The sequence below is a fragment of a genome, unplaced genomic scaffold (assembly GCF_019419815.1).
Source record: "Pyrus x bretschneideri cultivar Hongxiangsu unplaced genomic scaffold, Pyrus_bretschneideri_v1 Contig19, whole genome shotgun sequence".
NCBI lineage: Eukaryota > Viridiplantae > Streptophyta > Magnoliopsida > Rosales > Rosaceae > Pyrus > Pyrus x bretschneideri.
This window is the reverse complement of record NW_025999490.1, coordinates 6,501,161-6,522,485: the sequence shown is the minus strand read 5'-3', so window position 1 is coordinate 6,522,485 and position 21,325 is coordinate 6,501,161. Positions and strand designations below refer to the sequence as shown.

At 37.7% G+C, this 21,325-nt stretch overlaps 4 protein-coding genes and 1 pseudogene across 4 annotated transcripts; 1 reads left to right on the top strand and 4 right to left on the bottom strand.

Annotated features, from left to right (window-relative positions):
• The first annotated feature begins 1,406 nt into the window (after nucleotides 1-1,406).
• On the top strand, nucleotides 1,407-2,924 carry LOC103944044 (annotated as a pseudogene).
• A 335-nt stretch (nucleotides 2,925-3,259) lies between these two features.
• On the bottom strand, nucleotides 3,260-6,410 carry LOC103949713 (aminomethyltransferase, mitochondrial). The gene is made up of 4 exons (XM_009360862.2): nucleotides 6,117-6,410; nucleotides 4,839-5,413; nucleotides 4,275-4,393; nucleotides 3,260-3,951 (listed from the first exon to the last, which is right to left on the bottom strand). The coding sequence occupies exons 2-4, from the start codon at nucleotides 5,397-5,399 to the stop codon at nucleotides 3,405-3,407; spliced, it is 1,227 nt and encodes a 408-aa protein (XP_009359137.2). The 5' UTR covers nucleotides 5,400-5,413; nucleotides 6,117-6,410; the 3' UTR covers nucleotides 3,260-3,404.
• Nucleotides 6,411-7,529: 1,119 nt separating this feature from the next.
• Nucleotides 7,530-7,898, bottom strand: LOC103944052 (glycine-rich protein 5-like). Its single transcript, XM_048582654.1, has one exon. It carries the CDS (start codon nucleotides 7,896-7,898, stop codon nucleotides 7,530-7,532), a length of 369 nt encoding a protein of 122 aa, XP_048438611.1.
• Nucleotides 7,899-8,562: 664 nt separating this feature from the next.
• On the bottom strand, nucleotides 8,563-12,943 carry LOC103944062. Its single transcript, XM_048582158.1, has 6 exons — nucleotides 11,542-12,943; nucleotides 11,325-11,401; nucleotides 9,738-9,774; nucleotides 9,099-9,312; nucleotides 8,893-9,013; nucleotides 8,563-8,799 (listed from the first exon to the last, which is right to left on the bottom strand). Exons 1-6 carry the CDS (start codon nucleotides 11,921-11,923, stop codon nucleotides 8,620-8,622), a joined length of 1,011 nt encoding a protein of 336 aa, XP_048438115.1. The 5' UTR covers nucleotides 11,924-12,943; the 3' UTR covers nucleotides 8,563-8,619.
• A 2,874-nt stretch (nucleotides 12,944-15,817) lies between these two features.
• LOC103949621 (L-ascorbate oxidase homolog) lies at nucleotides 15,818-20,233 on the bottom strand. The gene is made up of 8 exons (XM_009360762.3): nucleotides 19,780-20,233; nucleotides 19,572-19,681; nucleotides 17,764-18,034; nucleotides 17,575-17,680; nucleotides 17,109-17,454; nucleotides 16,571-16,936; nucleotides 16,372-16,450; nucleotides 15,818-16,260 (listed from the first exon to the last, which is right to left on the bottom strand). The coding sequence occupies exons 1-8, from the start codon at nucleotides 19,918-19,920 to the stop codon at nucleotides 16,048-16,050; spliced, it is 1,632 nt and encodes a 543-aa protein (XP_009359037.2). The 5' UTR covers nucleotides 19,921-20,233; the 3' UTR covers nucleotides 15,818-16,047.
• Nucleotides 20,234-21,325: the final 1,092 nt, after the last annotated feature.

The window sequence follows — 21,325 nt, the reverse complement described above, 5'->3', positions numbered from 1 at the left end:
AAACTTGTAAGTTGGAATTTAGATTATTAAACCAAGTTGTTAAATAGAGTACAACGCAAGTAAGCGTATCCTCTAATCACTATACGTTAACGGTGAACACAGGTAATGTTTTGGTTTACTCCTTTTATGTTTGTGTTAATTAATCAACATGCAAAACACTATAAAAACGAGAAAAGGTATGTCATTTTACTAAATATTTAATTATCAAAATGCCTGCTAAACTATCACGATCGTATCTCTTTACCATATGTCTTTGCAACCGTATCACTTTATCTAATATTATTTTGTATCTCACATAACACCAGTTTGCAAAATTCGTCAAGTAACGAATAACTTTTGCTCCACGATATGGCATGATATTAATAATATGAATGACATTTTGATGATATATTTAGTATCTCATATTAATAAAAAAAATTAATTAGTTAACACACGGAGTTGATGAACTACGGTAATGTGAAGTTTAGAGGGGAAAAGTGATACAGCTGCAAAAGGAGAAGATGAAGCCATACTTTTGAAATACTTGATGGTGCATTTTGATAGTTAAGCATTTTACTAAGGTCATGTTCATTGAGCAGTGTTAATCGTATTGTTTTAGTCGTGTCCACCTCAAGGTTTATATATAAGTTTTCAGTTGTGTAATGTATGTTGTATGAAATTTTTGTCAGAATTTTGACTCTCCTCTTGATTTTGTTCTTTGATGTATCTGGCAATAGATTAAACTTAGCAAATTAGAGAATAACTTGAAATACACAAGATTTATATTGGTTAAGCAGAACTTTTGCCTACTTTCAGCTGTAATTTCTCTTAGTACCAAAATCATAGCTTCTTTGATTAATAATAAAGCATACATCACTTTTGCAAACCCTACACTAATCCCTCTTCTCTCGACTGTCTCAGGCTTTCTCTCCCTCTTATTTCTAGCCTTGCCGCACCCTATTTATAAGTATAGGGTGTGGTTTACATGCCTACTTCTTGTTAAGTTTCCTATTCTATGTGGGATAGGAAAATAAACTTTTTATTCTTTTTCCAATTGTACTTCTCTGATTCCCGCTCTAAATTGTAAAAAGAAACTTAATTCTTTCCCAATACAATTTTAAACAAAATAGGATACTAACGTTGACGAGCTAAATTTCGAAGAATTCTTACCCATGCTAATACTATGCATGTGTGCATGGGGACGAGAGAGAGAGAACGAGTGAAGGCAATGCAAAATAGTGGACCAAATATTGAAGAGGAAAATTAAAAATAAGGGAATGGGTCACGCAGCACGCTGTAGCATCAGGTCAGCCAATAAACCAAGTCCAGTCAATATTTCCAAATCTGACCCCTTCTTCCCTTTTCAGTTTTCAGCTTTCCTGCATATAAATACCCACCACATCCCACCCTCTTCTTCCATTCCCAACCCCTCTCCTCCTACTACTCCAAACTGAAAACCCACCAGAGATCCTCTGCTCTCGACACTCTTAACAAAACACAGCACCCCAACTAATCAAATGGCTTCCCTCCAAACTTCATCTCCTGTCTTCTCTTCTCCCTCACGTCGTTCTTCCTCAAACAGAACCATAAATGCCGCCATTCATGTCCGCAAGCTCCCAAGAGTCCGCTTCGCTGACCTGAAACCAACCACGAAGCTCGTCCTTGAAGGCCTCCAGTTGAAGGAACAAGTTCTGAAACACGAAAACACCGATTTGTATGGCAACAATCACTCTGCAGCAGCAGCAGCAGCTCCTACAGCTTCCACAACTCAGCTCTACGCGCTCTTAGAGGCGGTGGCGGACAGAGTGGAGATGCACGCAAACATCGGCGAGCAGCGCAATAACTGGAACGCACTCTTACTTAGCTCTATCAACATGATCACTCTCTCCGCTTCCTTAATGGCCGCAGTTAATGCAGCTGCTGGAACGTCCGTTTTGGCATTGAACATTTCATCGGCCATTTTGTTTTCCGCAGCTACCGGAATGCTGCTTATCATGAACAAGATCCAGCCTTCGCAGCTCGCCGAGGAGCAGCGCAATGCTACGAGGTTGTTCAGGCAGCTCCAGAGCGAAATTGAGACGGTGTTTGCTCTTCGCGATCCTACTGAGAAAGATGTGAAGGAGACAATGGAGAAGGTTTTGGCTCTTGACAAAGCTTACCCACTTCCGTTGCTCGGTGCCATGCTCGAAAAATTCCCCAAAAAATTTGAGCCGGCCGTTTGGTGGCCTAGAAATGTTGTTCAATCTCAAAATCCAAGGAAACCGAAATCCCAGGTGGGAAATAATGTGAATGGATGGAGTGAAGAACTTGAAAGCAAAATGAGAGAAATTATTCAAGTTGTGAAGAACAAGGACATTGAAGACTATGAGAGATTAGGAAGCTTGGCATTAAAGACCAACAAGATTTTGGCAGTTTCGGGCCCTGTGCTTACTGGGATCGCGGCTGTTGGATCGCTTTTGTAGGCCATGGATCAGCCACTGCCGCAGTTGCAGCAGTGGCTGCAGGCTCTTTGGCTAGCGCAGTGAATGCTTTTCAGCATGGCGGGCAAGTAGGGATGGTGTTTGAGATGTATAGGAACTGCGCCGGCTTCTTCAACAGGTTGGAGGATTCAATTGAAGCAACACTTGGAGAACAAGACTGGGAGAAGAGAGAAAATGGGGTGGTTTTTGAAATGAAGGTTGCAATGCAGTTGGGAAGAAGCTTGGAGCAGCTCAGAGAACTTGCATCGAAATCAGCTTTGTATCGTTCGAACGGAGAACCCATAGACGAATTTGGTTGCAAGCTTTTCTAATTAGTTCATCAGATTTTGTACAAACATAACAAAAGGAAAAAATTCTTTGATTCTTTTAGTTGTAGAATCTAGCAATTCATTTGATTCTTTGTACGATGATGTAACATAAAAAATTTAGTGTTAGCACTCAAATTTTGCACACTATAATTTGTTTCCTTCATCGAATTAAGCTTTATATAGCATTAAAACAACTGAGGTTTGTTCTTAATGAGTATTATTGAAAACAAAATTTTATGTCCTTGTTGAGAGTGGGAGTTCTGAGTTTAGTAGTTGAACAACATAAAGCTGTTTGCAGCCTAGTTGAGTATTTTTATGATCATACTTCCCAGAAATGGTCTAGATTAGACGGCTCATTTTCACCTAAAATGTTGACTTTGAAGCCCTATCTTACCTTGAATGCTTGGTGACCTACATTGTGGTCAAATGTATTTTGTAGGTACGAAGGGCAGTCATGTTTCATATTTTGACACTCTGGTTTAGCTGTGAGACTAACAGTAAAACATCATCTACGTCGGTAAGAAACAGTAACAGTAAAAGATCATCCATAAGCAAGTAGCATTGACAGAAACAAGTTTTATCAAGAAATCAAAGGAGAAACTGATTAGAAACCCGATGATGATGTTGCGCGCTTGAATTATGATGGCTTGTAGTATTTTGTAGGTACGAAAGGCATTTTCGTGACAGCTCCATCGTAGGCCTTTCCTCGGACAATAATCTTAACTTTGGTTCCGGCCTTGTGTGATCCAGACTTCACGTACCCCATCGCTATGTTTTTCTTCAGGCAGGGGCTAAATCCTCCACTTGTGACTTCCCCAATGGTTTCACCTTTCTCGTTTTGAATCTCGCTGTGGCTTCTAGCAGGTGGGCCTGAAGAGATGAAACCAGCACGCCGGATTTTAGGACCTTCCTCAAGTTGCTTGAGTATTACCTCAGCACCAAGAAAGCCGCCTTCTGCCCTTCTTCTCTTCCCTATAGCCCATGTGAGTCCAGCCTCCACAGGTGTTGTGTGTTGCTCCATATCATTGCCGTATAAACACAACCCAGCTTCCAGTCGGAGACTGTCGCGAGCACCCAGACCTGTCAGCCTCACCTTCCCCTCGGATTTCTCCAAGATTGCTTTGGCAAGATCTACTGCATTCTCATCAGGAACCGAGATTTCAAATCCATCTTCACCGGTGTACCTAAAATTCTCAGTGAAAAGTACAATCAAATGTCAATCACAGCTCACTCAATAAGACAATAGAAATGCCAAATTCTTATATCACCAAAGAAAGGCACATAACAGAATAAAATTGCTTCACTTGTCATCTTCAATCCTTTTATTAGAAATTACGTGGGGGAACAGAAACAACTAACTAAAGTCTGAGCACTTGCAAAAAACCTTAAATTGGTATAAACCAAGGGTCATCAGCCGAATTCTCAGATGGAAAACTATAATCCCCACACCGTCGAAAGTAATTTGCTCGCTTTGGAAAAGACCACAAAAGAGATAGGGGAAACGTACCCAGTCCTTGTGAGAAAGCAGCGTGCACCATTGATATCCAAAATTCGGAACTCTCCAAAATATAACTTGCTCAAATCCTCTTTTGTCAAGTGTTGAAGAGTTGGGGCAGCAAGAGGACCCTGCTCGAAAAATCAGAAAACTCTTAGTGCATTGTTACTATAAGGAACATTAATCAGCCATTGAAGCAAAATCAAACTCTGTCCAATTGTGAACCTACTTCACTATCGTAACTGCAGCAGTTTTAACTAATCGAATTATTTGTCAAATCAACATCAATAAGTTTCAACTGAACCACAAAACCTACCTTCTAATTGCTGTACTTAGCTTAAATTTCTTTTAAACTGAATTTTTTATTGTAAGAGGAAAAAAGCAGCAATTGAATCAGACGATTCCAAACAAATGCAATTGAATAAGACAAATTTCAAATATGCAACACCGCAATCATACACGCCAGTTCTATCAAATGAGCAAGTGAATATTTAAAAAACACGAGTATATGGCAGATTCGGTACAATAACAATATGAATCAACAAAGACGAGTAAATATTTGATCAAAGGATTCACCTGGAGAGCTAGAAGAGATCTCTCATCATGGATGTGCCATGAGACATCTCCGCCTTTAGCCTTGAATGCCTTCATATGCTCTTCAATGTGAGCAAGATCTTTATCCCTACATCCAGCGTTCACCACCAGGTATATGTGGTCATCGGTAACCTTGGTAATCACAGAGTCATCAATTGCCCCTCCCTTCTCGTTTGTAAAGACAGTGAGTGTCCCCATTCCAGGGGCAAGCGAAGCAACATCCGCAATGACAAGCTTTTCAAGGAATGGAATGGAGTCCTTCCCCTTAAGGCTAAGCCCACACATATGCGAGACATCAAACAGACTACCATTCTGCCTGCAGTTTATAGTGGAGTCAATGATCGAGTCCTTATACTGAATAGGCATTCCCCATCCAGCGAAAGGCACCATCTTTCCGCCATTTGCAATGTGGAAGTCATAGAGGACTGTCTTTTTGAGTTCAGCTTCTGAGGCAAAGTATCGACGAGCTACAGCCTTCTTATCACCCTGAGCAATACGCCGGGTGATTGACTGGCCAAGTTGCCACAAACCCGCTCCTCTCATCTTAGCAGAAATATCTGAGACACATAATCAATCATACTGACTTTTAGGTTCATGTTACAAAATCGAGATAGGTCTGCTATACTAGAAATGACACGCCTCTATAACTTGTCCTACAAACAAAGCATATTCTAAATGGGCACCAAACGATTCAAGCCAAACCTCCATATCTCAAAAACAACAATAATCAATACACGGTAGGGCGTCATGAGTTGCTGTGAGGAAGAAACCAACGAGAGATAAATCGATCAAAAATGTTGCATTGCATTGCAATTCATACAGTTTTGTTAGTGTGGTTGCATCGAGACATTCCCCTTAAGCACCAAATTTTTTAACTTTGACGTCGAAAGTCATCCAAATGGTATAAAAACACAGTGGAATTCATCAAGCAGGTCTCTTTACAATACAATTTTCACACTTTGCATATGAGAATCCACCAAATCAACATAACAAGTTTTAAACCACTGAAAGAATGCTACAAATCAATCAGAACCTCTTTCAAGAAAAATAAAACAAATTGAATATTAAGCCATTGGGATCTCAAATATCAGAACCATCAAAGAGAAAGCAAACCAACCACACAGATCTTCTAATCTCACATCATCTAATCTAGAGAGAGAGAGAGAGAGAGAGAGATGCATTAAAAATAATATTCCCAGAAAAACATACCCAATGAGATGCAATTACAGAACAAGGAGAGAAAAAGAATAAGAAACTCACATGCTGAGATGGGTTGTCTTCTCTGTTATCTGTTCTTTCAAAAACAAGCAAATCTGAGACTGAGAGCCCAAATGAGCATCTGCAAACTCAGAACAAAGGTGGCGTTTTTATATTTCTGAGTCCAAGTACGAGACAGTCGCAGAGACAGATAAATTAAAAAAAGAAGGAAGAAGGAAAAAAGAAAAGGGTTGGTGGGTGTGTAGTGGGTGGAGGAGGGTTCTTCCCTTCCTAATCGATAGAGCACCCCATCGCCAGTCAGTGAGTGGTGATGGCACAACTTGACAAAATAACCCCAATCCCCTCTATCCTATGATCATATCGCTTTCTTCACTCCACTCTTACAACACAAGGACTTGTGGGTCGGATTGGATTCGGGTTTTCTCCTCTATTCACAAGGTTTTACAAAATGAGTCACGAGGTTTTAATTTTCTTCAAGTGCACTATGATTTAAAATCGTATCAATTTATGGTTTTTTTTTTTAGTTAACCGTGTGATTCAACATTAAATTGATGATGTTGTAGATATGCGAATTGGTTATAGGTTACGTAGAATCTACAATTGCACAACTAAGACAAACTAAGGGACTATTTGTCGTTTGGAACTAATAATGCATTTTGAAGAGAAGTTGAAGCTCGATGATAACTAGTTTTGTTTCCAGGTAGTACTATTGTGATTTCCACACCAATACATAAATGAGTCACACGCTAGTCGTGCTACTAATTTAATAAGAATCACAAAAACATACAGTTATACAAATCGTAGACATGAAGGATGGGGATGATTCAGATGAAGGATGGACAATAATAAAACCTCATGGGACATTTTGACTTTCTAATACAAGCAAGCCTCGTATACAATAATAACATGGTCCACATATATTAGAGTGTCAACAAGTGTGTCAGTTTTGTATATTTAAATAGAATTATTGTTATACTCTTGCAAAAAAAATAATCTCTTTGCAATAAGAAAATGATTTATTCACACTTTTTTAATTAATGCATATTTTATTTTTTAACCACTAGATTTAACGAATAAAAAAAGAACAAATGATGATAAATAAGGGAAAAAAAGTGTAGAAAAGATGAAAAAAAAAAAGTGTGCATATTACTCTCCATGCAAGATTTGGACCATTCCAATCTTACATGGAGCACAAAAGCATGAGGCTTACTGGGCTCATAGATTGCCCTGGCCCAATGTCCCCAACATTTCTACTCAAGATCCATCTAAATATTGCCATAGCAAAATAAAAAATTAAGAACAAAACAGGGATAATTAATCAAAGAGAGAGAAAATTCAAATTTGGTAACTTAAATTAATTATTCCATATCTAGTGCACCAACCATATATGATGAGCACAAATTAAGCAACTAGTATTAATTAATTGATTCAGCTAGCTGCATGCATATATAGTGCTCAAGTCGATCCACCGCCAGCTCCTTGCCCTTCAACCGCCCCCGCCCCAGCTGCAGCTCCAGTTGCAGCTCCATCCGCAGCTCCAGTTGCAGCTCCGGATTCAGCACCAGATGCAGCTCCGGTACCACTACCATAGCCTACTCCGCTTCCGAACCCACCTCCAAAACCAAATCTCTTACCATATGGATATCCATAACCAGGAAACTTGTGATGGAAAAATGCATACGTCTTTTCATCATCAAATTTAAATGCACCGCCGACGCTACCCTTTTTGCTCATTGCAACGTCCCTCCCAGCCTCCGTGGTGCTACTGAGTGTAGCTAGAGCACCCACAAGCACCAACATGATCAAAACCTTCGCAGCAGCCATGATTTCAAGCTATTCCTAGGAGAGAAGTAATAAACTAAAGATTTGTGTGTATTCGATTTGGGACATTTCCCTTCAGGTTGGGAGACTGAATTTATAGGTTGAAGAACAAGACTAGAGAAGATGAAGGTTGAAATTAGGGAGATCCTCTTCATGTACGTGAGTAACCTATATTTTCGGTTTACCAACAAATACAACCGCCCCCACGTATTGTTGGTGTGTTTGCATCAAAATGATGTTTTTTTTTTTTTCATTTCTAACCTCTATTACATCTATGTAGTTGAGAGAGGTTACTAAATTCGTATCCCTCGTGGTTTGAAAGTCAAATGTAAAATCACACCATCGACATGCATGTTTTATGACGTTAATTTGTAATGAAATATTATAAGTCACGTTATTTGCACTTGGAGTTATTTTGTTAGTCACTACACACTACAAGAAAAACTGACAACTACTGATATTGGTTGTACCAAATGAGGTGCATAAAAAGCATACAAGTGACTAAGTGGGTTATTAGCCACTCAGAGGCCTTTTACTCACTCCATTTTGTAGAGGTAAATGTTAGTGATAATGTCAATTTAAGGTATCCGGTCATTAATCTAATTGCACATGAAGCATATATTCGAGGAGAATATTGAAAAGAGGTACAAATTAAGTCTAGAGTCGCTTTTTTTTTTTCTTTCAAGTTTCGCACATTGTCTGCATAAAAATGTGCATGATGATTTTAAGTGTTAAGAGTGAGCTCAAGAGAGACATCATTAGCATCTGAATTTCCAGAGGCTTTGCTGAGCCTCAACAGTTCACGGGACGCTTTTGGTGATGACGAGTTGAGTGATAGAAACATTCTTGCATCATATTCACTTTCTGTACCGCGTAAATCTTCCAAATGTTTATGATTGCTCTCCTGAAAATTCATACACATGGTATGGAATATTAAAGGACTGTTCAGAGCCAGAATGTCATAGGAGAGAGGGAGAGAGAGAGAGAGAGGGAGTACTTGTCCAATATTATCACTGCATCTTTTGAGTAGATCATTGAATATGATGAAAGAATTTGGTTTCTGCTCGTATCTTTTAGTTGATACTTGATAGGGTACTAATGGCTTCGTCTCATCCTTCCTGTAAATATCATGAATGTAAATCTCACATAACTAATTAATAATGTCAATTAGGAGATAAAAAGAATTAATTAATTTACAATTACCATTTGGCCAGAGGGCTGGTGTTCTTGGTAGCAAGGTCTTCAATGTAACAAGTTTCATTGCTTTGGCAGGGTCCATAATTGTACATTTTTATCACCCCATCGTTCTTTTGGTGACAAACAGGTTGAGCGATATTGATTGGTTTTAAGTAGGTTGAGTTGTTAGAGTGCTCAGAGATCAGCAAAACACCATTCTTCTTTGCTGCCATAGCAGCTGCTGCACAAAATTTCAATTGAATTATTAGCTGGAGCTTAAAGAATGACAAAAACATTCATGATTACACAATTTTTAAATGAAAAGGAGAGAAGGAGAAAGAAAAGCCAATAAACTCGTGTTGCAAATCAATTAGGTCTTCTTCAATTTTGAGAATAATCTCGAAGGAACCAAATATCATAGAAAAATCGTACAAATACATTATTCCTAGGAATTACAAATCAAGAGGAATTTTGAGCAAATCGACTATATATATTCACATCTAGTACAACAATACTTTTTCGTTGTTATACATATATAATACATGATGAAGGGAATATATATATATATTGATCATATATTGTGCAATAAATTTAATGACCCAAATAATGATGAAAATTAGTCAAGAGTGAAGAGGAGAGAGGGCATGCATGTATGTACGTGTGTACCTTGTATGCTTTGCTCATGCTTCATACTCCTGTACATCTGTCCACGGTCACAAACCTCAACGTTAGAAAGAATAAAAAAAGAAATTCCAATGTAATTAAGGTGCTTGCTATGAAACTGCCTCTCATCTTTTCTTTGAGTGCTCTATTTCTTGTCAAAGTTTGGTCTGCTTGCTTAGTATATGGTTTTGCATGTCATATGCTTTCATCAAGACATTGATAATTTTTTTGGGTACCCTTTGGTTTGTGGCTTTGGTATTCAGCTGGTGGGGCATGATTGGTGCTGGTGTTTATTTAATTTGGGCTCATATTTATTTACGTTTTAGGGGTGAACTACAATCAGCCTCCTCTCTTATACGAGCAATCAAGCTCCAATTAATTGAGGTTACTTCTATCAATAATGTTTCCATGAAGAACTCTGTTGATGTGCTATGTATTCTTCGGTCAATTGTTGTGCAAGGTCGTCCTACTAAGGCTCCTCGTACGGTTGAGTTAGTATGGAGTCCTCCTTCCTGTTCCTGGGTTAAGGTGTATATAAATGATGCAACTAGGGGCTACTGGCTTGGCTGGTATTTTTGGAGATCACAAAGGACTTGCTCTTGGTTGTTTTGCGAGTTCGCTTAGGTTAGCATCATCCTGGGAGGCTGAGTTGCATGCCGATATTCAAGCTGTCTCTTTTGCTTGGGACGAGGGTCGATAAATTTTATGGATTGAATGTGATTCTTCTCTTATAGTTCATTTTCTTTCGACTCGAGAGTTGATGATGTGCCTTGGTCATTCTGTGTTTAATGGCATAATTGTAAGGTGCTTTTATTTTGTATGCGAATCCGATTTTCTCATAATTATGGAGAAGGGATCAAGTGGCGGATTACTTAGCTAATTATAGAGTTGATCATCCAGGTAATTTTGGTGAGAATTTTGTTCTCCTTGTGTTGCTGCTCCTTATCTTCATAATCTATCTCAACTTCCTGTTATAGGTTAGTTGATACTGAGCTTTGTTTTTCTATGAGGGGAGGATGTATTAGCATTTTGCTTTGCGGTCTTGGACTTTGGTTCGAGGAATCTTTGTCCAGTTTTTCTTTTTCATTGATGTATTGATTTTTTTTGCGGGTTTTGGCTTCGTCTCATGCTCGTATTTATTTATCATAGCTTTTTATTGTTTAATGAAATTATAGAGATAGGGGATGGGGTCGTTCTATCGGAAAGTTAGCTCTTTCTAATCGTTTTCGCTTTGAGTTGGAAAGAAGTAACCTACTTTGTAGTTGATGACTAATTCTCCGGGTCTTGGTTCTTTTTGACCGTTTGTATGGATTTAGAGAGTAAAACAAACTACTATGGTAGACCAATGACTAAATATTTTGTATGGTTCAACTCGCATAATCTATTATCATTCTTTTATACCAAAAACAAAAAGACAAAAAAACCCTATTCTATCCAATTAATTAATTGGAAATTTCCTCTTCAAAATAAATAAGTAGAAAACAGCAAATTAACAAAGAGAGCTTTTTCTACGATTAACAAGATCTAGCCATCTCTTGAACCAAAAAAAAGAAAGAAAAGATGTAGTTATCTAGCTAGATCGCAGATTACCTGAAGATGGCTTTTAACGTGCGATATAGTGAGGCCTTTCACATTCATGATCGGTAAAACCATCTTTGGAGTGGCTCCTGTAATTAATTGAACACAACCATAAATTTTTTTTTAACAATTTGCTATGTGTGTGTGTGTGTGTGTGTGTGTATATATGTGTGTGTGCGTGTGCGCGCGCGCGCGCGCGCGTCTGTGCTGGGAGAAAAGCTGAAGTTACTTTGATCTCCTCCAAGCCTTTCAACTGCATGAACAAAACAGCGGTGAAGATCAGGCGTCCAACGAAGCCGAGGCATATTGGACCGAACATAAGGTCTCACCGGAACCGATGATGACGAGGATGATTTCAACAGGCTGCCGCTCATCTGACGATGACTGGGCGCGGCCGGAAAATGGTGGGGATAGCCGTGGACTACTAGCTGCTTCCCTAGAGCTGTGCTTCTCATAGGAGTGACACCAGCACCATCACCATCATCAAATGATGACGTGTAGGGTTTCTGATCACCATTGTCAACAGAAGAAGAGGGAGACCTCTTAAGAGATGAGGATCTCTGGTGATGGTGATCATCTCCTTCAACCCTCTTCATTGCCTGATCTTTCATGTTAGAGAGAGAGAGAGAGAGAGAGAGAGAGCTAGATATATACGAGATGGGGTCTGAGAGAATATATATGAATACAAAGATGATCAGTTGGACTCTGTTGCTGATATGTGTCTTCTAGTGGCAGCTTTTCTCTGGCTCAAGGAGACACTTCATTTTTTTTTGTCCTTGGAGTTTCAATTGGAAAAAGGAAAAAAAATACTCCACAGAGAATTTCAGACTTTGTAGTCTAGCGCAGGTTGTGATTTTATGTTTCAAGGTGACTTCATGATTGGGTGAAAATGAAAGGTGAAATGTGAAAAATTATATATACTATAATTCAATCTTAAAGTTCTTGGTGATATAATTTTTTCTTGACTAATCAACTACCTAGTTAACACATTCTCTGGGTCTCTTCTGTACTTTTGAACTTTGTATAAAAAAAAAAAAGGAAAGCTAGGTTTCTGGAGCTGTGCCCAGCCCAGCAATATCTAACAACAGGAATGATTAAAAAGTTGAGTCAAGTCAATATATAATATAAATTTGTTCGACCAAAAAAAAAACATATATAAAAATATATGCACAATATGGTCTGGGAATCAGCTAAGCAAACGTCCGTTATAACAAGAGAAATAAATAGGGTTTGACAAGAAAACAAAGGAATGGCAGACGTACGTTATAACTTCTAAGTATGAATCTGATGGGTGACACATATTTGACATAAAAAAAATAAAATTAAAAAAATTAAAAAATGGGTGACATAAGCAATTGCATCTTCAAAGGAAACATACGAAAACAAAACCACCCAAAATTTTCAAACCTCTACTCAGTCCTCACTCCTCACAGTCAGGTTAGAGAAAATTTTGATGTTGTTGTCCGACTAGGGGTAATTCTTATGTATCGAGCAAGATTAATGTGAAGTTGAATAAAGTGAGAGAAAATTTTGATAAGACTGACATGAAGTTGGATAAAAAAAGAATAATTTATAAAATATATCATACCAATGACATGGTTGGCGTTCCTACACCAAATTATTCTTTGAGTCAAGTCCCCTCTCCTTAATTCCAGCCGAAAATGACTTTCACTACTTCACAAATCACATAGTATTTTTTTCAACTAATTAATCAATGGATGACTCAAAGTCTCTCAATTCACACACACAAATCCCAAAAAGCACGGCATAGAAATAGATGAACACAAAATGAACAATAAGCTTGAGGGGAAAGTGATGGGGGGAAATAATATTGAAACGTAGACATGCTTCGCATGTCGGGTACTCGGGCATTGCTAGCTGGGGGACACGCTGGGGATGAAAACGTCATTTAATGGAGGTTATATGTAACCACATCTGGATTGCATGCAGAGTGCAGTTAGGGTTGTGGAATTTGGATGGAATTATTTAAAAAAAAAAATCTTTAATTCATTAAATTTGAATTTATTTGTTTGGACACAGACAAAATGGCTGAACTAAAATTCATGACATGGATGGAACGTGGCCTCCATGGACACACTCGTTCAGTAAAAGCATCCAAAAGTGAGAGAGGCGGTTTCAAATTTGGAAGAATATTCCCTCTCTCTCTGTCATCAGAGTGTTTCTGTGGCAGTGGCATGCATTGGCATGGACGATAAGTGTTGTGTGACATCGTAAGCAATCAAAGTCATTTTTCTTCTTCTTTTTATAGGATATCGTCCAATGTCACTGAAGCTAGATGGACGAAATAAAAGAGTATATTGGGTGTGTGTTGTGTGACCTTCTAATGCCATTAAAGCTCAAGGACGACAATAAAGTCAGCAATGGTTTACGTCACTGATTGGGTAGTCAAGAAATAACACTGAAAAAAATGAATGTAACAGAGATGAGAATGCTTCGTTGGATCTGTGGGCACACGAGAAAGGACAAGATTAAAAACGAGGATATCTGAGGTAATGTAGGAGTGACCGCAATTGAAGATATCAATACGATGGTTTGGACATAGGAAACAAAGATCTACAAATGCTAGTTAGAAAATGCGATTATGAGACGGAGGCTCAAGCCAAAGTTTGGGTAGGAGAAGACTTACGAAGACTTGGAAATAAACTTTAAGAAAGTACATGAAGTACTTGGACCTAACAGAAGACTTAGTGCAAAATCGAGCACATTGATGTTTTAGAATTCATACAGCCGACTCCATGTAGTAGGACAATGCTTTTTTGTTGTTTTTTTGTTGTTTCTTCTTTTTCTTTTTCCTTTTTTTTTTTCCTTTAACAATAATAAATAAAGATGTTTTTTTGGGTAAATGTATAAATAAAAATGTGTGTGTTGCTACTGCTGCATTTAGGGCTTTGGGTTTAAGGTTTACCGCCCAATCCCATGCCAGTCTTCGGTTATCCTTTTATTTTTGAGGAAATTAGAATCTCTTGCAATTTTTCTATAGTTTTTAGATTAAACATTCATTCCTTTTAAATATTTGATTAAGATGCTTTAACAAATTGCCAACTCAATAACTTTCTATTTATTTAATTTTCATGTCATTAATTTAAATGCATTTATATGGAGGCATAAGGTAGCTTAGCAACTAATTGCCTATAATATAGGAATTTAATTTCGTCAATCCCCTTCTATGCATTAAATGTCATTTTTTTAAAAATAAAATAAAAAATTAATTAACTAATTCCTCATTTCCTCATTATCAGTGTTAAAAAAAAGTTCTCTTTCTATTAAAAACGTCTCAATAAAAAGTCTTCAATACATATTTTTTTCCTAAGAAAATTACATTAACTTATTAAAGTTCACGTATAAATATATAAAAAAAAATATACTTAAAACTTATGGTACATTTGAGAATAAAAGTATCGACTTTTGGTACGTTTAGATTTCAAATATACGTACCGAGAAACCAAATGTACCAAAAAATTTAAATGTACCATAAAACCAAATGTACCCATTGTTATGTAACTCATTTAGTACGTTTAGATTTCAAATGTACCAAATGTACGATAAAAGCAAATGTGCCCATTGTTAGGTAAGCCTTTTGGTACGTTTAGATTCCAAATGTACCAAAAAACCAAATGTACAAAAAATCCCAAATATACCACAAAACCAAATATCTCTATCAGATAACATTTTTGGTACATTTACATTACAAATGTACCGGGAAATACATTAGTATTAACTTCAATTACAATATCTGGTTTAAGATATTCATTCTATTTGCTCCGTCTTCTTTGAATTTGGTTATGATTTATGAGTTCGCATAACTTTTTAAAATGCATTACTGATTGTCTAGTCTATACAAATTCTGTTAATTTCCTAAAATGAAATTAGGATAAAAATAGAACTCTGCATGATAGGAAAAACTAGAATGTAAAGACAAATTAACACTCTCTAACACTAGGAGGGTTCAAGGTCAAATTAAAAGCTCATAAAAGACCCGAAATAAAACCCTAAGTTTGTAGGGCATTGATTAAATTCTCTGTAAACCAAATATAAATTCTGCGTTTTTAGCTATTTGAAAATCAATTTTTTGTTTGTTTGCGTGTATCCCTCAATACTATCATTTCTCTCCCTCTTCTTTTGCTTAGAGGAAACAATAACTAAAAGTACCCCTTTGAAGAACTACAAACATGGCACAGCAGTTATAGCCTTTATTTTATTTTTTTATATAAACGATATCTTTATAATCTTAAATTGTGTGGACAGGGATTCGAATGTCAATGCATAAAGAGCACATCCAGTTCAGCCAGACATCCATATCTGCATGAGCCCTTATATTAAATCTCAATTTAGGATGCATATAATATATACCTTTACGAGACGTCCCATCTCCGACTCTTGCAAAGTAGAGAGCTTTGTTGGCTTAGTGTCGCCTTTTTGTTATATATAACTTTATTACTCTCGCAAAGTAGATAACCTTGTTAACTTGGAGTCAGGTCAGGCCCTTTTATTAAATATAGCTTTATTACTCTAGGTTATTGAAATAAATAACCCATCCAGTAATGCTAATTATGGAACGAAAAGAAAATTCTGGAAAGCTCAAGAGGAGCTCCTAGTGAAATGTATTGTTACAACTCGCAAGAATGTGCTTAGTCCTCGCCTAAATTAACTTAAAACTATGTCACCCTCTCGTGATCAAAAGGCGACCAGTTTTCGATAAATTATATTCAGATTTTCAAAGAGGCCTAGTGTGACGGCCTCTCGCCCTTCCACAAAGAAGGGCATTTCTTGGAATTGGGTATTCATCTCTCCATGAATGTGCAGGAGAATACACTCTCAGATAGAACTGCTGCCCCAAGTACTGCCTCCCCCAATTTTGAGACCTGACGTTCCACATTCCCACACTGTCCAATGCTATGTAGATTGCAGTCCATGCCCTAGGATACACCTGCATCCGAAATCACAATAAAAACTCTGTTGTGCACCCAAATTATAACGTGAACTTTCAACACCAAGTGACGATATTCACGTATCATGCAATTTCCAATATTTCTCATACCTGAGTTGTGGAACGTGCAACTGTGTCTCTGAAATTGTAACGAGCTCTACTTGCAGGTGTCCATTGTCCTCCTTCCATCCTGCAGATTCTCCCACCATTCTCAAAATTAGTTAAATGATTAAAGCCCCAACAAATAATTCAAGCCTGGTCATGAAAATAAACAAATTGAAGAAAATTCAAGCTATATGCATGATCTCACCCCATAACAAAGAATGAATAGCCATCAATGTGCCATGACTGCACTGTGTCTTCCCAATTTTGGAACACAATCTCGACGTATTCTCGGAAGTTAGCGTGCATGACTGAAGTCTGGAGGTAGCCGCTTCCGCCTGTGGGGTTGGTCGGAATGCTTCCGACACTGAAAACTCCCTGAATGTTGAAGTAGTCAGCAAGTTTTAAAGGAGTGTCCGGTTGAACATATGAGACACTGTTGACAGCATATCTCTGCTTGCCGTTGATCCAAGGAGCAGAGTTTCCAAGCATGATTGTCCTAGCTGGCTTGATCAATCCATAGTGGTAGGAGCCTTGCGGATTAGGCCTTGGCCCGCTCGCTGTCAAATTCCATCTGTTGAATCGAAAGAGCACGAAAACGATCAATGTTAGAAAGTATATACTGCTTCTCTTTAAGAATATTTGTCAGTATCCCAAACTAATCACTATCATGAGGAGGAAAGTTAAAACACATGGAAATGCATGATTAGCTTGAAAAATACAATTTAGTAAGAATCCATATGTACCTTATAGATCTCGCTTGGCTTACAGACCAAGCAATCTGTGTGGTAGGACCCCAAGGGATAGGACCCGAAACTCCCTTACGCGAATTGCTATAGTGAAGAACGGCTGTTGTGGTGAGTACCCGGCGGGTGAAGCGTGAAGACACAACGACGTAGTAGTCCTGGACAGGCTGATTAGCCGTGACCAAGACGGATAAGGACTGTCCGAGATGGATGTCAAGGGAGTCATATATGTTCTGCAGTGTATGAGATCCTTCCACCTCAACAAGTTTCATTTTGTGTCCTTGAATTCTGAAGTTAATGGATGTCGTAAGCCCCACGTTTGATATCCTAAACCTATATGTCTTGCCTGCAAAACAAATTGTTCAAACAATGCCTTCATTCGTAAGCACAAAGAGGTGTTACATTACTGTCTGGTTCAACTAGCCTAATTAGCGTTAGCGAAGAAGAGAAGTTCATTCGAGGAGACCTTGATCAACGGTGAATGTATATCCGTTCCATCCACGACCGTTGATGAGAAGCCCGTCAGGGTTGGGAAGAGCTCGACCTCTATCCAAGTAGCCTCGTCTCAGTAACTAACATTTCCAAAACAGAACATTCAAAGTCTGAATCTCAACATTTTATGTGACAAAAATATAAAGTTTAGTAGGTTAATTACATAATGATTAGTCTTGAACCAGTCCCCGGCCAGCACGGTGAAGTCTCCGGCAGGATTAGGGAAAGGAACGGGAATCTTAGGACGGCTCCAGATTCTGATGCCACCAAAACCTCCGGCGGCTTTGTGGAACTGGAGGGAGGGAAAGTAGAAAAAGCTACCAATCTGATCCTTGACTTGGATATTGTAAGTAAAGCTCCTCCCAGGCGGGATTGGACAGTTTGTTCCCAAAACTCCGTCCTGCCATGAGTTCCTTCTCTGCTGTATGCCATCCCTACAGAAGAATCACAGGACACAAGAGCTAGATTGAAACTAAACTGCGGCACTTCAACGCTTACAATTTAAATGCATCACTTGATCATAGATAGAATTTTGACATTTATAAGTTCAAAGAGAGTTTACCATCCAAAAAAGTTCTGCTAGTTTTTAGTGTGGTACTGAAACACAATCACGTGTTATAATCAATCTCCTATTATAATATTATACGAGTAATATTGACGGATATCATTTTGTTTTCACTCATATCATAGCATCGCAAGGAATTATACCATATAATCGTATTCTAGTACCATACATTATTTTTTACAAGATTGTTACTATAAACTACTCTAATTTACTTAACTAAACTCGAGCATAAGAACATTTACAGAATGAAAAATTAAACTCGAGCGTAAGAAAGGAAGATTGGAAGGGATATACACTTTTAAATATAGGTGTGGTCCTCGAAAGGGATAGATCTAACCTAAAGCATGTGAAGGACCATACTTCACCACACGAGGCCAGTTGTCTCAAACTGAACATTTAAATTAATTTCATGCAGTTGTGTAGTCAACATGCAATCAACTATTAACGAATATTACATATATTTTATTTTAAATTACTTTAATTTACAATAAAATAAGGAAATTATTATTAGTATTATAAAAATTTATTATACACTTATCACAAGTCTATTTTTCTTTCTAATTATAGAAAGTTTGAAGTGTAAAATGAAAATTTTGGAGTGCTAATAATAATTCTCTAAAATAATACTAATATGACTAATGGGCTTAATTCACATCTTAGACTGTTGAGAGATTAAGACATGATTTAATTTGATACCGAGATTTAGACATTAAACAGCATTCTAAACAAAGAATGAGGATCCTCTCCCTATCTTCTTTGTGAAGATCTCAGATATCTTCAAATCGTGTTCATTCATCGTACATAGTGCGGTCAGTTTCGTCAAGTATTGTTTATGTTTAATTTTAAATAAAATATTTAAAATAATTTTTGATCACTCGATGTATGATAAACAAACACAAATTAAAAATTCTCAGAATCCTCAGAAAGAGGATATCCTCATTCCTAAACAAAGTCAGATCCTCAATGAATTTCTGTGCCATAACTTAAACAAAAGCAAACCGACAAAATGGTACTTAATTTAATTATTTTTAACAGTTTTTTTTTTTTTTAATCTGTACAAAAACTCTTTTATTGCTGAACTTGCTAAAATGACCCCATCTTCGCATGCTTGAATGGACGCGTGATTTCTACTTATTTGCATGTATGCAAGGAGATATTAGTCATTAGGAAATAATTAGTGGGAAGAATAGTCTGTTAAGAAAGTTTGAAGCCATAGATCTGGGCAAAAAGCTTTCTAAGTTTTGACATAAAAACGTTTTCTTGGCATTCTGTTTGGTAACTGAGAAAGTGGAGGGAAACAAAATGAAAATAAGCATTTTGGAATTACCTGCTTTTTCAAACACGAGTTTTCTCAGGAAACAAACAGAAATTAGGGAGATAAGATAACAGAAACAGAGTATATTTACCAAGAAATGAGGAATGGTTCCCTCAGGTAGTTGAAGACGCTAATGACCAAGTTATCGTTTGTAACAGCATCGATCTGAGGCCCTGGAAATTGCCCATTGATCAAGATCCCCTGCAGAAGCACTTTTCTATTAAAAAAGCACTTAATAAAGATGGTGGCTTTTCTGCCTCATTTAGTAAAAGAACTGTTGGAAAAAGCAGAAAATGTACCCGTTGCTTAACACCAAGAGGGTAAATGTCGCCATAAGTCACTTTCCAAGTGAAAAATCTATACGGGTCTTCACCAATAACGCCATTAACAAGAAAAAGAACCAAAAAAATGGCAAAAGAAAGGAGCTTGCAGTCTCTCATTTTTCTCTGTAAAACCAAAACTTGTTGAAAGAACGTGTTTTAATTTATAATGTAGATCTGGAGAGAGAGAGAGAGAGAGAGATAGAGAGAGTGTTCGAAGTGGAAATGGTGAGGAAAGCAAATGGATTTCTCTCGTCTTCACCAAATCTAACTGTGAATCTTTCTCAATCTCTTTCTATGTTAACCAATGTGGTGCTTCTGTGGATAGTGCTTCTGTGGGCAGTGCTTCTGTGACCAGAGCTTTTTAGCTCTGTTTTTGTAAGCAAGTAGAGAACAGTAGAATATGGCTTCTTGTGAGCTGTCAGTAAGGTTTTCGGTCCAGTGCGTGAGATGAAGTGGTGCATGTGAATGTTGAGTTCTTGATGCGCCAATCATGGACACTTGAATGTGGAGTGAGCCCTACCTGTCACAGAGTTGAATTTTTGGTGAGGTGACACCATGACATTGATCTACATATTCATGTTATAAATTGAGCGGATTGATAGTACGCTTGGCGGTGTAGCTGTCATATTCAAAAATTTATACCGATGTGGAAGTGGAGAAGATTGAAACTTTGAAGAAATTTTGTTTGTAATATTGTTAACAAACTAAATACATTTGAGATAAAAATATTGCCGCTCGTTTCCACTGATGTGCTTTACTGTTATTACTTTTTCTTGTCTGCAGCATTGTACTAAACTATTTTAATTGACGAGTGAGAAAAATCAAATTTGAGTGTTAAAGAACGAATGCATTATTCTAATCAACTGACTTAACTCACGTCTACATGACTACACCATAATTAACATTATGGACACTTTCACATTCCTATGTAATGCTTCAACTTGAAGCCTTCAACCATGTAGAATTTGGTGTTCTTCAACCATGATCTAGAAAATGATATTCCTGTAACCATTTTCTGCGTTACAATCTTATAAGATATAAAGAGCAAGAGGAAAGGGTGAAGAAATAAATCTTTCCTTCTGCCATGGCAAAGATGAAACTGAATTGAGGAACAAAGGCCCCTATGAAAGTTCATGTTCCCATGCATATTGAAATTGTCAGGAGGAAAGCGGATAAGCGTTGGCTATATGCCACGATATACGGGATGTGCAATGGACACTGAGCTGGTCAAGCTTACACTGTTGAAGCCGCAAGGGTGTTTAACTGGCATCTCTTTTAGATGTTAAGTCAAATGAAACCACCGGAGAATAAGTCGGAGATGCAGAAGCTGAAAAAAATCATGGAACTTTGGAGAGCTTTGTATTTGTTCTGGTTCTATGATTGATATAGATTCCCTGTGTTTAGTGCTGGACTCCTACACGGGGAATGTCAAGCGACGCAAATACAGATGTCGTTTATATGGGAAGGACACTAAAGTTTACAATTGCAATTTGATTGAGTGATGTACAGTTAATGGTACTTA